Here is a 13,097-nt window from a genome sequence, read left to right as displayed (position 1 = left end):
GTCAGCAGTTACTCACCCTAGTGGTCGCATTGGACTGAATAGGATTATTGGAGTGAGTTACTACTCAATGTGAGATGCTCATAAACGGGCCTTAAATTTACTTGTAGGGTAGGAAGCCAGGCCTATGCTCAAAAGAAGTGTAGTCCTATTCACACTAATGTTGTGAAGTCTGATTCTTGAATCTTCGGGGGAAAATATCTTTTTTTTTTTTTTTGTTCACATACAGTGAAAACCATACTGCCATACCTATTACTGATAACTAGAAATTATAGAAGCCATATGATGCTACATTTCCTGCAGTCTAATTTTTTCAGATAAGGTCCTTATCCTGTGAGGTGTGGAGTACTTCAGTGGAATCAATGGAAGTCGAGAGTGCGCAGCACCTAGGAAAATTAGGGCCCTGAAAGTGCAAATGCCCTCTAGTGATTAATTTATGGTAAACTACCGTATGTACTCGTTCATTAGCCGACCCCCCAAGGTGGTTAAGTAAAAATAGCAAAAACTGTACGACCCTTTCATAAGCCAACCCTATATTTCAGGGGTTGGCAAACTTTGGCTCCTGGCCCGTCAGGGTAAGCCGCTGGCGGGTCGGAATGTTTTCTTTACTTGGAGCGTCTGCAGGCATGGAGCCCCTCAGCTCCCTGTGGCCACAACCACTTCCCACAGCTCCCTTTGTCTGGGAACGGTGAACCGCGGCCACGGGGAGCTGAGGGGCTCCATGCCTGCGGATGCTCCAGGTAAACAAAACGACACTGTATTAGATATTCAATTCAGTGATTCCACAGAGTTTAAGCAAATTTAGGTGTAGACTTGTTTATAAGCCGACCCCCCCTCTTTGATGCATCACTTTTTACCAAACATATTTGGCTTATGAATGAGTATATATGGTACTTTTAGTTTCTTCAGTTACAATGGAATCTGTCCCCTGTATCCTCCCCCTTCTTTCATTTCAAGGGAAAGGATTACTTTGTAGATTAAGGTCCCAATTCAGCTAAGCATTTAAGCATTTCTTTAAAGTTATTCATATACTTGTTCTTAAGTGTGTTGCTGAATGGGGACCTAATTGTACTAATGATGGACCTAATTCTGTTCTCAGTGGAGTCAGGATCAGCAGATGATAAGGTAGAACTGAAAAGCTGGATTTCATTGCATTATGGGAACTGCCATGTAATGCTACTGTAGTACACAAAATGAGGAATTTGGCTGGGCTGAGCAGCTAAAGGTATTTAAAATCATGAAGGGTTGAATTTTGAGAGTCAGAGACAAGATTTAAAAAAGCCAGTGTTGAAGACCTAATGCTGCAAAACTCTTACTTATGAGAACACAAAAGAAATTAGATGATTTACCGTGACATTTCCAACATGTGGCTGAAAGATGAATGTAAAGGACAAAGCAGAGTTAGAAGACTTACTGAGCATATCAAAGATATATTCCAGTGGTGGACAAAGTCACTCAAGATTCAAACTCTGGAAGATAAAATAACCATCTCAAACAGAATCTGAAATCTCAGCAAGAAACCTATAGATTTTCTTTTGTAGGAGATCAGTTAATACTTTGAAATGTGTAGGAGACAGAAAAATGAACAATTTTTCAAGAGAGATAAAAGATTTGGTATGGTTCAAAGTGAACAGAAAGGAGGATTCGAGAGGGGATTTAACCTCGCCCTCCAGTCATAACTTAGACAGTTTCTGAACAAAAGAGAAGTCAGGTGGATAAGCCTAAATAATGTGGACCTGGTATGGTGATCTAAAGGTCTTTGGAATACAAGTGAAAATCAAGTTCAATTCAGGGATTAAAAAAAATTAACCCTGAAGACTTTGATTGCCCTTGACCCAGCATTCATAGGGGCAATCTTGTTTGAAGACAGTGTGCGCTTATGTGTAACCTCATGTCTTAAGTTATTTAAATGCACAAATACAATCAATATACCTGATATAAAATATATATTTGACCTCTAATATGTATCATTTTCAAATCTTAAACTATAAAAGGTAAAACATATGTTAAAAGTTTGTTTTTTAAGGATTTTTTAAAAAAAATCCTGTCCAAAACAAGCACTTTGAATATAAATCATCTAAAGTTTGGTTTTCCCCCTTTGGAAACTCTTGAATACATTTCATGAAAACAGCCATTAAAATCTCAAATAAGAAAAATGTCTTTATCTGAACAAACAGTGAGAAACTAGGTCACTTGAGATAAGATGATCTCAAACTGCATCCTTACCTCCAGCAAGTCAGAGTCTGATATCACCCAGGCACATAAAAGCCTGTGGCTCCTCAGTAAGATTTGTAAGAACAATTTTATACTATTTATCTGAGATTGCTCTATCAGTTTTTTTCTTGATTGTTCATACTGGGATGGTGTTAAATAAATTTGCTATTTTAAAGTCCTGTTAAGTGATGGGGGCTGTATTTTACTCTTGCCTTTATCATAAAAATAATGTATTCAGGAATGCTTCAGAAATGATTCCTGAGATGCTACTTAGTTTGTTTCTGTTATACTATCTTGACATCCAACACATGGGTATTCTCAAGGCCTCATATATATAGTGCCATGCTATAGCTCAATTTTGAAGTAGAGTCCCCTGCTTTTTGCTGCCTAATATATATTCTTTATTTAATCTTTTTATATATTAGCTTTGGCAACATCTTCCCCAGTTTCTATGACCCTCACATTCCTACTGCAGGGAGGAAAGGACTGGAGGATTTATGTAGCAGTGGATCCTCCAACACCTAGGATTTAGTGCCACTTCAGTAGTTGGTACTAACCAAATGTCTCCCTGAAACAGAATATACATAGTCTTTCCCAATTAAGTATCAGTCATTGTCATTTACTACCATCAAGCTAAATAGATTCCTTAGGAGATTGCTTTTATTAGGCTGTCATCCTGATAGAGGCCGTGGCTACATAAAAACTTCTACCAGTTTTATTAAACCAGTTTAAGCTAAACTGGTTCAAACCCCTGTGTGGACACTTAGAGGAGTTTATTTCAGTTTAGCTTAAACCTGTTCCTAATCGACTTAAGCTACACTGAAATAAGCATAATTGAAGGTGAAATAAAAGCATTCACATCCATTTAAATCAGTTTACAGTCACATCTTGTATTAACGACTCTATTAAAGCCTAGACTATAAGCATTTACACATGAGACTTTGCAGAGCAAAGAGAATAATATATTTTTTGTTAGCCCTCAGCACATAGCAAGAGTGAGAAGAGTCGTGGAGCCAGATGATAATGGATTGTTCTGTCTTCGGGGCAGCAAAATGTAGTCTTTATAATTACCTTTAAAATACTAACATTTCATTTTAAAAAAAAAAAAAGCACGATCACTAGCATTCAAAACTTGAAGTGTCTGGAAACTAACAGGATGTCATCCAAAATATTAATGTAAAACCTGTCCGTTTAGTAGCCAAGAAAGATTTGAAAGCCCTGGAGCCTGAAGTTATTTCCCCACTAGCATGTTTCAAACCTAGAGGCACCACCACCAAGTTTGAGAAGGTAATTGATCACCAAGTCCATGGCAGTTCTGCAAAGTCTGTTAGTAATGGTGCCCGCTGCAGTGATGGTATTTGCAATGTTGACATGGATCCACTAAGGACGAGTGAGAACACAATACTTAACAGAGCACTGAACAGCCATCACATGGTAATACCATTTGAGCACTGTCTGCCTTGGCTGGATTTGAATAAGGCAGGGGGTCTCAAACTTCATTCCATCGCGACCCCCTTCTGACAAGAAAAGTTACTACATGATCCCAGGAGGGAGGACTGAAGCCTGAGCCTGCCCAAGCCCTAAATGGGGGGAGATGGGACAAAGCTAAGGGCCAAGCCCTGCCACCCCAGGCAGGGAGGCCAAAGCTGAAGGCCAAGGGCTTCAGCCCCGGGAGAGGAGAGGGGCAGGGGCAAAGCCGAAGCCCAAGGGCTTCAGTCCCAGGCAGGGGGCCTGTAACTTGAGCCCAGCCATCAAGGGCTGCAGCCAAAGCCTGAGCCCCTCCGCTCTTGAGCTTTGGCACCAGGCGGTGAGGCTCAGGCTTCGACCCCGAGCCCGAGCAAAGCTAATGCCAGCCTTGGTGACTCCATTAAAATGGAGTCGCGACCCACTTTGGGGTCCCAACCCACAGTTTGAGAACCACTAGAATAAGGGACTTAAAGGAAAATTCAAAATCCCAGGATTTAGGAAGCCATTTCTTCATAATTGGTTCTTAAAAGACCATCTATTATTTACTCGGTTTATTTAAAAAAGCTGCTCTGACTTTATGGAAAACTTTGTAAAACATTTTATTTTCGGGACATAGGAACAAGTCTACTTGTACAGGATAAATAAAGATCAAAGGAAGCAAAATATTAAGGACATCTCCCCAAATATAGGGGCAGAGATTCTAAGAAAGAATTTACCTGTTTCTGCCTTCTTGTTCCCCACTGAAAGTCATAATTCTTTGCTAGTGACATTCCAGTTGCTTGCTGTGAAAGTGACTGATATGACAAAGATAGGATTATGATTTCAGATGAGGAACAAACTGTAGGAGCGGAACCAACAAAGATCTTGTTTTCATGCAGAAGTGTTATATAAGCAGGGCGATATCTAAGCAGAATGTTTTGCACAAGCTGCACCTGATCTTGAGAAGCTTTTTGTACTTTTGTTGTACCTTTCAGCTGAGGGGTTCAAAGCACTTTACCAACATTATTTGGTTAAGCCTCATAACCTCTCTCAAAGTATTATATCCATTTTACAGATAGGTAAACATAGGCAGTTTGCAATTAAGTGACTTGCCCTAGATCAGGTGAGTCAAGAATACAGCCAGGCATAGAATACAGGAGTCACAATTCCTAGTCCTCTGTTATAGCTACTAGACAACATTTCTTGGGCGATATTCTCTGCTAGTGTGACTCCAGTGACATCAATGGAGTTACACCATAGAAAATTTGGCCTCCTCTTTATAGTGCAATTATACTCCGAAATATCACAGTAGAGCAGTTATTTTAATAGCCTGTTAATGGTTATCAAGTTTCTTTAATGTACAAGTTTCCTTTGCAAAATCAAGATGGTATGTGCAATACAGTTTTTATGGGTCAAATCTGTGCTCAGTTACACATCTGAAGTGGAGAGTGGAATTTGGCCCAGCAGTAGCTGAGACTTTTTTTTTCTATTTATGATGCATGAGCCAGAACACAATCCAGCTCATTGCCCCAAAGTATTGACTCAGTAGCACTAGCAGAAGTAAAACATAAAAAAAAAAATTATTTTTGTCACTAACGCATGAAGAATACATCAAAGGGGCAGATCAGTTGAAAGTGTTATTTTTTGCATTAAAATTGTATTACAGATTAGGTAAAGCTTCTTGGAAGTGCAGTACTACAACAGAAAGTGAAGCTTCCACTTAAGCTGAAAACAAAAACTAGGTGCTTCCTTTCAGACATCAATTTCCACATAACTGTTATGGCTGTAGCACCTAAAAAGCCAGTGTTGCACTTACTGTATTACTGTGCTCCCCGCATTAGGGCTCTTGAGTATTTTGTGAGGCTAAATCAAGAGTGAGAATGCTGAAATGATTGCTTTCTTGTACAGATAGCTATAGTTTGCTTTTCGCAGCAGGGGCTCCAAGATGTCTTTGAAAAAGCACCGAGGAGGTGCAAATCTGATGGTAGCATTATCTTGATGTGAAAATTTAATCATCTTCAGTGAATAAATAGAAAGCCAAGTAGACACACAGGTGTTGCTTAAGTCTGACTGTAAGCAGCCCAAGAGTGGAAGAGACTACCGGCAGTGCGGATTGGCTGCGATGCTCCTGTGAAGCAATCTTCTCAGGACTGTTTTTTGATATGTCCCTAAGAGGATTAAGTTGGGGAAAGTCTGGTCATAAAAATGAATTGGGCAATGACTAAGATCTACTGCATATAATAAAATAAAATTGTATGACTGATTCCTGCCTCAATAAATTGAATTGTAGTGGCAGGTAATTCCTTCCCCAGATAGTTCCTTTATGACAGCTTTTAGGAACATAGGAATTGCCATATGGTATCAAACCTGTGGTCCATTTAATTCAGTGTTATGTCTCAGAGTGGATATTAGGTGAGCTTTCAGAGGAAGGTGCAAGAAATCCCATAATGGACTATTAGGATGGGGTTTTCCTGTCTAAGGGAGTTAGGCACCCAGTTTCCATTAAAATCCTAACTCCGTTAAGCCCCACTGAAAAAAAATCACAGCCTTATGAAATAACCTGCCCATAAGAAAAGCTGATTGTGAACGTTTGTTCAAATACAATCAGTGGAGATTATACATGTTTTCAGCAATTTGTCCTACAGAACTCCAGTAAGATGTGTAGAAAGTGCACAGGTACATATGTGATATCGTGGTAGCTTTAAATACTGGAAGGACGGAGAAAATCTGTTACAAAATTAAGCTATTACCGCTTAGCATTTACAGATGACCCAAACCATAGAGCTGCAGAGTAGTGTGGCCTGGGTGTAAAGCATTATGGTGGGGTTTAGAAGACCCATGTTCTATTCGTAGCCCCACCACTAGCCTGCTAGACGGCCTCAGGCAAGTCACTTCATCTATGTCAGTATTTCTTGCATGCGGCGACCACGGGGCTTTCCTTGTGGCCACAGCTTCCTGGACTGTGATGCGGGGCGGGGCAGGGGATTATAGAGCAGTCCCGGATGCACTGCCTTGGTGTTGATTGCTGTGGCTGCCAGCAGGGTTGGACCCTGCTTCCCTCTGGAGACACCTGGGGTACAATGCTGGAGGAGAAGGCAGCCAGTGAATTCCCCACCTTTCCAGGGACAGTGGGGCTTAGGCTTTAGTCTTCAGTGCTGGGGTGGTGGGGCAGCAGACTGTGGCCGGGGGCTTCAGACTCCAGCCTGTGCAGCGACAGGGCCCAGGCTTCAGCTGCAGGATTTCTGGCTACAGCCCCCAAACTGCCTCCCCTGACCCTCCCCCCCCATCCAGGGCTGAGTAAGTCAGCTGTGAAAAGTGATACTTGTATGGTTGTTAATATCGCTTTTCACAACAGACTTACTAGCTAGTAACAAATAAATTACAATCATTTGGACATGTATATGTGCATATTTATTTGTTTTTCCTAAAGCTAATTAAGTATATTAGGAAAATGTGTAAGAGCGACCACTAGCAAGAGTTGGTGGCTGCACTCTGAGGCTACCAAACAATTTGTCCTGAGAACCCCTGCATTTTACATGGGGATACTGGATCAAAGTGCTCTGAGATCTACTGATGAAAAGCACTTTAAGTATTATTATTTATCCTGTGAGTTGAGGTTGTCCAGAACCTACCACAGGGGTGCTCAGCACCTTCCAGATTTGGTCCCGCAGTGCTTTTCATCTTCAAACTGCTTTACAAACATTACTTACACAAATAAATAAAAAAGATAATGCAGAAAAAAGATGCTAAGAGCTAGGAAGAAACAAGTGCCAGGATATTAGATTTTATTAAGGCCAGATTTTATGTTAAACCCAAGGATCTTCATAACTTTTGTGATGGACTCTATACTCATGGTAACTGAGCTCTGGATACTCATTGCAGCCTGACTGAAGTTTTAGTGCCAACCTGATGTTCCAATCCACAGCAGCCAAAGAAGTTAAAAAGTATCAGAAGATGAAGAGAGCTTAATTTAAATCAAATATCTGTGCCGTACATGTAATTAAAATTCAGGCAGAGTTTTGCTATGGTACTCATAGTCTGACCTTTTTTCTAGCAACTTGCTTTGTGGAAGTTTAGATTATGACTCAAAACCAGCCTTGGTTCTCCTAAAAGCATAATGCCTTAATGAGGCATCACAGCAGACAAAAGGACCTTTTTAGCCCAAACATTGTGTATTATGAATTATTCTCGGTCCAATAAACAGCATCATTATCTACCTTGTCTGCTGCAGCTGCTCTGTGACAGCTAAAACTATTCAAATTAAATCAGAATGACTCAATAGCAAATGCTGTGAAAATGAGCATTTAAATCCCCAAGTTAGATTTTAATTTTAAATGCAATATCACTTGAATATGTCATGAACTACCGATTGTTTATGGCATTTTCAAAATGCAAGTTCAGTTCAGATCTCATGCTAGTTTTACACCAGTATAACTCCATTGACTGCAGGGGAGTTATTCATGATTTACTCCTTTTAAAGTGAGATTAGAATAAACCCCGGCGTAAAGATAGCATTCAGTGAAAATGGAAAATCATGAATATGGGATCAATCTAAGTAATGCTGCTTCATTCCATTTCCTATTGCCTTCTAGAGTTACAGGATCTTTGGGAAAGCAGAAGTGTGAGAAGGGAGCCAACGTGACAAAGAATAAAACAAGATTGTCCTTGTTTAAATAAACTCTGATTCTTAACTACTGTTGATGCTTTTTGTTCCAAGGGAACCAGTAGATACATACAAGCTATTCCAGAAAGAAAAGATGGCCTTGTGGTTCAGCACATGGGACATTTGCATTCAATTCCTGACTTTCTCACGGACGTGTATATGGCCTGGGGCAAGTCACTTAAATATTTTCCCATCTGTAAGATGGGATACTACTACTACCCTGCCTCATAGGAATAGTGAGAGGATAAATTCCTTTGTGTTTGTGTAATGATGAGACAATATGCGAGCCAAATCAATCAACAGTCAGAAATAAGCAAATTTATACCAAGCCAATCTTGTTCGGTCTTTTAGGCTCAGTTCAGCAATTCAGTAAAATTAGCTGGCCATAAGGCTGAGGTTTTGTTTTACCAAGAGAGTTTTAGAGGCTTGTTTCCCTTCAATAAAGGTACTTGATGATTCATAGAAGTGGTTATAAATGATTTAAACTCTTTTTGATTTATCATGTCTTGTCTCAGTTTTTGTTATTTTCTTCTTTCTATTCTAGAGCTCACTTGACTTAAAACAGGATCTTTTTGTCTCTGAAGAGTCTATTTGCTGCAACTGTTTATCTCCACCACCTGAAGTGTGTGTGGATTTTTTCAGTCATCCTTGAAAGACCAGCAACTCTTTAATAAAATGAAAACACTCAGATGTGGGCAGAGATGACCTCATAAATAAAGCACTTGATGAAATGGTTTAGCGCTATAAAGTTTTGCGACAATTAGGTATATTGGCTATCCTTGCCACCGGCTCAATAAACGTGTGCATGGAAGGACAATGAATTGATCTGCTCTGTGCAGTGTTCAGCCAGGAAATGGAAACTACCAACCCCTTAGAATTGATTAGGTGATGTTTCTGTTATGAACAAGCATTCAGCAGTTTGTGGATTATATTAAATTACGGTGAACACATTTGATCCAAGCACATCACATGGTGACCCATCCCCAGAATTACATTCTGAGTGTAATTGTGCTATTGCAGAACCAAGCAACTGCAATCGCATACATTAGATTGTCAGTTTTTAAACGACATTCTAACAAGAGTCGATGGAATTTTATGGTTCCTATCTCTGTGTTTCCAGGAGCATTTAAGTGTGGGTGCTTTTATTTTTTTTTACATTGAGATTTTTCGATTATTTTAAATTTGCATTTCTTATCCACACAACGCACCGTTAGTTCAAGTGCGACTTGAGAGGACTCCTCTTGACAGATTAATTTTAACAGAAAGATATACAATAAATAGTGAAGGGTATAGTTCATTATCTTCAAAAGGCTTTCTTGTCAGTGTGTTACAAAGAAAATTTAAGATTAAAATAAGTGCTTTGCAGTCATTTAAATTCTGGTTAAATATTCCAAAGGATAGATACTGCTTTGGAAACTGAAGCAATAGTAAGGTTTTTGCTCTTAAGAAATTCCTTTCATATGAAGAACTCACATCTCTACAAACATGAAGAGCTTCACATCTCACAACCCTCTTGAAATGGGGCCATGTTCTTGCCTAAATACATATGATCTCTATGTTACTGATTGGGGAAACTGACGCACAGAGGATTTATATAATTTGCCCCTACTCTTATAGGGTTGGCAGTAGAACCTTTGGTTACCAGTTGCTTTCGCTATATACCAGGCATTACTGCCTGTCTAACAGAATGGGTTTTGAATATAGTTCGTATGATTATACACCAGGGGTAGTCTACCTATGGCGCGAGCTGATTTTCAGTGGCACTCACACTGCCTGGGTCCTGGCCACTGGTCTGGGGGGGAGGCTCTGTATTTTAATTTAATTTTAAATGAAGTTTCTTAAACATTTAAAAAACCTTATTTACTTTACATACAACAACAGTTTAGTTATATATTATAGACTTATAGAAAGAGACCTTCTAAAAACCTTAAAATATATTACTGGCACGCGAAACCTTAAATCAGAGTGAATAAATGAAGACATGGCACACCACTTCTGAAAGGTTACCAACCTCTGTTATATACTATCAGGTTCTCCATTATATCCCCCTGGTAATATCAACCCTGACTGACTAGATCTTCCTTTCTAGGGACAGATGAATTATTCATTTCCATAAGTGTCATTTTAAATGAGACCAGCATGCTAAATTTTTCATCAGAGAACTAAAGTGGTCTTGATGGCATAGGTTGGTATTTAACTGCTACATCACTTAGGATACGCGTACACTATGAAGACTATCCCAGCACACTACATTGCCTGGATAAACCCATAGTGTAGATGGAGGAACACCACCTCCCCGAATGAGAGTGGCTACAGCAACAGAATTATTCTTCTCTTGACATAAATGTATCAACAGTAGGGTTTAAGTTAGGTCAGAGGTATGGGTTTTTCACACCGTTGACTGATGTAGCAATGTCGACCTAACATAAAGGTAGAGCAGACCTTAATATTCTAGACTGTAAAATATTGCTTGTTGCTCCACTGAAACAAATTCTAGATATAAACAGTATAAATATTTATTCCTTGTAATCTATAGACTCTTAATGTAAGACTGCTGTACTGAATGTGTATGACTGTAAAAGTAACTAACAGGAGTACTCCGTTATACTCAATACCACATGGAAAGAAGTGGAGTCTGCTTTGGCTAAGAGATTTTGGACAACTATAGATAAATGTAAACTTGCAGTATCGGAGGTTTAGAGCATTCCATCACATAAGAGCAAAGTTGTATCTTTTTCATTCCCTGCAGGCTAAGAACAACAAATACAACAATGCAACCTTGCACCCAACGAGTTATACATAATATGCATTATTGTGGGCATTTGCTTGGCTTTATTGTTAGAATTTATCATTACATTTATCAGATATGCAGTCCAGTTGACTGACTACTGGATTAGGAGCCAGAAACTCTGGATACTAATCCCAGCTCTGGTATAGATTCTCTTTAAGCAAGAAATTTAACCTCTGCGTCAGGTTTTCCATCCATAAAAAGAGTAATATTTCCTCAAGATGCTGGAAAGTGACTGCAGTGGGCTTTGGATTAGGCACTTATTGCTGAGGAAATGCATAGAGATAGACCGTTCTTAGCGTTACAGGGTAGGGTTTTCACAAGCTGTCAGTGTTGACCTACTGCTCCCACTGAAATTAACTCCCATTGGGAGTAGTTAGTTCAATGCTGGGTGCTTTTGAAAACTGTCACCCTATTTATATTCCTGGGATTACTGCACAAGTTGCATGCTCACTCAGGAAGCAATTGTTGTGAAGATATTTTACTGTTGTAACTGCATTCGGTATTTTTGAAAATATCGTGTTACAGGGATCCCTCAAGACACAGAAAATTTACGCTTGTTTCTTTTGATATGTGGACTTAGAAGAGTCAAGGACCCTCTTTATTTAGTGGATGTATTTTCAGGTACGTGCCCTGCTGTTTAAATGTCTGTGCATTTTCACTGGGTTTGGTTTTTTCCTCCAAAGACCATTCAGATAAATTTCTTGGTGTTGATGACTTTACTGTAAGTTGTGTTTTTCTCTGCGGAATACTTCATAATATATTTATGTTTTTAAAAAGTGTTCCTATAAACATTGATCTGTTGAACACATTATTTCTGTACTGTGTCTTTTCCTGCCTCCTGGGAATAACACGGCATTGCAATCAAAGAGAAATATTTGATGCTTTTGCTTGTTGAGGGAGTAATTATTTTGCTGCTAGCATACAATAGTCATAGTAGACAAAAGAAAGAAGTTCACCTATTTCAAAAGACGTTTTTGGGCTTACTGTGTCATGGTTATTACATATGTTTGCAGGTATACTAAGGAATACTATTAAAGTTACAAGAAAAATTCTTTTCTCGTGTTTTTAGGGCAAAGCAGCAATCTAAATTGAGGTTTCTTCACATAGCGTGTGAGACGCTCTTACAAAGCTAGAAAGGGTTGCAAACAAACATTTCATTTACTTGGACTCCTGTATCAAGTTCAACTATGACAAAAAGTTTCCATTCAGTTCCAAAGTTCGGGCCCGTTGACATCACTTACCATGAGCAGGACTCAGATTGCTCATCTCCCACAGCCCTGCCTTTGCCTTTCATAAAACATTAGCTGAACACAGTGAGAAGGAAAGCAGGGCCGTCTTTCTAGGAACTATGTTTTAAACGAGGTGCTCATCAGTATCTCCTTTATTTTCTTCCTGCTTTTACAGGGTTTTTATCTGTGGTATGGTTTAGTAGTAATAGTATCAAACCACCTAGAAGTCCCAGTCATGGAGCAGTACCCCCTTGTGCAAACACAGAACACAAAGACAGTTCCTGCCTCAAGGAGCTGCAATCTAAGTATATGACAAGAGACAACAGTTGGAGAAGGAGGAGAGAGTTGTAAGAGGAGAAGGTGGGGACTGATGGGGGAAACTCACATTGTATTTTGTCAGTTTTCTTGTGACAAGAAATTGGTAAGATCCAGTGCAGAGAGAGAAGTGGTGGCAGGAGGAAAGGAGGGTTTGAGGAATAAGTCAAAGGTGATAAAAAGACAGCTGGGATTGTAGGTTTGGATTCAATTAAAATCGGAAGAGTAAAATTATTTAGCTAGGAATATGGCAGAACTGAAGGAGAGAACAAATTTGTAGTCGAGGAAGTCAACCTGGTCACAGGATTTCCACCAGAGACGCTCCGCAATGCAAGAGCAGGAGCAAAAAGAAGTGGATGTTGAGGTTGAGCCAGGGCTGTGACGTCTGCAGATATCTGCTACTTTAAGTTTTAGATATCTCAATCATTTTTTCAAATTGGTG

At 39.5% G+C, this 13,097-nt stretch overlaps 1 protein-coding gene across 1 annotated transcript in view; it reads left to right on the top strand.

The window, feature by feature from the left end:
* GLT1D1 (glycosyltransferase 1 domain containing 1) overlaps positions 1-13,097 on the top strand; it is an 84,622-nt gene that overhangs the window by 34,884 nt on the left and 36,641 nt on the right. Inside the window, exon 7 of the mRNA XM_050923536.1 lies at positions 11,637-11,732. Coding sequence (XP_050779493.1) covers positions 11,637-11,732 — 96 coding nt within the window. The remainder of the gene's footprint in view (positions 1-11,636; positions 11,733-13,097) is intronic.

Source organism: Gopherus flavomarginatus, chromosome 15 (assembly GCF_025201925.1).
Source record: "Gopherus flavomarginatus isolate rGopFla2 chromosome 15, rGopFla2.mat.asm, whole genome shotgun sequence".
NCBI classification, from domain to species: Eukaryota; Metazoa; Chordata; order Testudines; family Testudinidae; genus Gopherus; species Gopherus flavomarginatus.
This window is presented reverse-complemented; position numbering and strand designations above follow the sequence as displayed.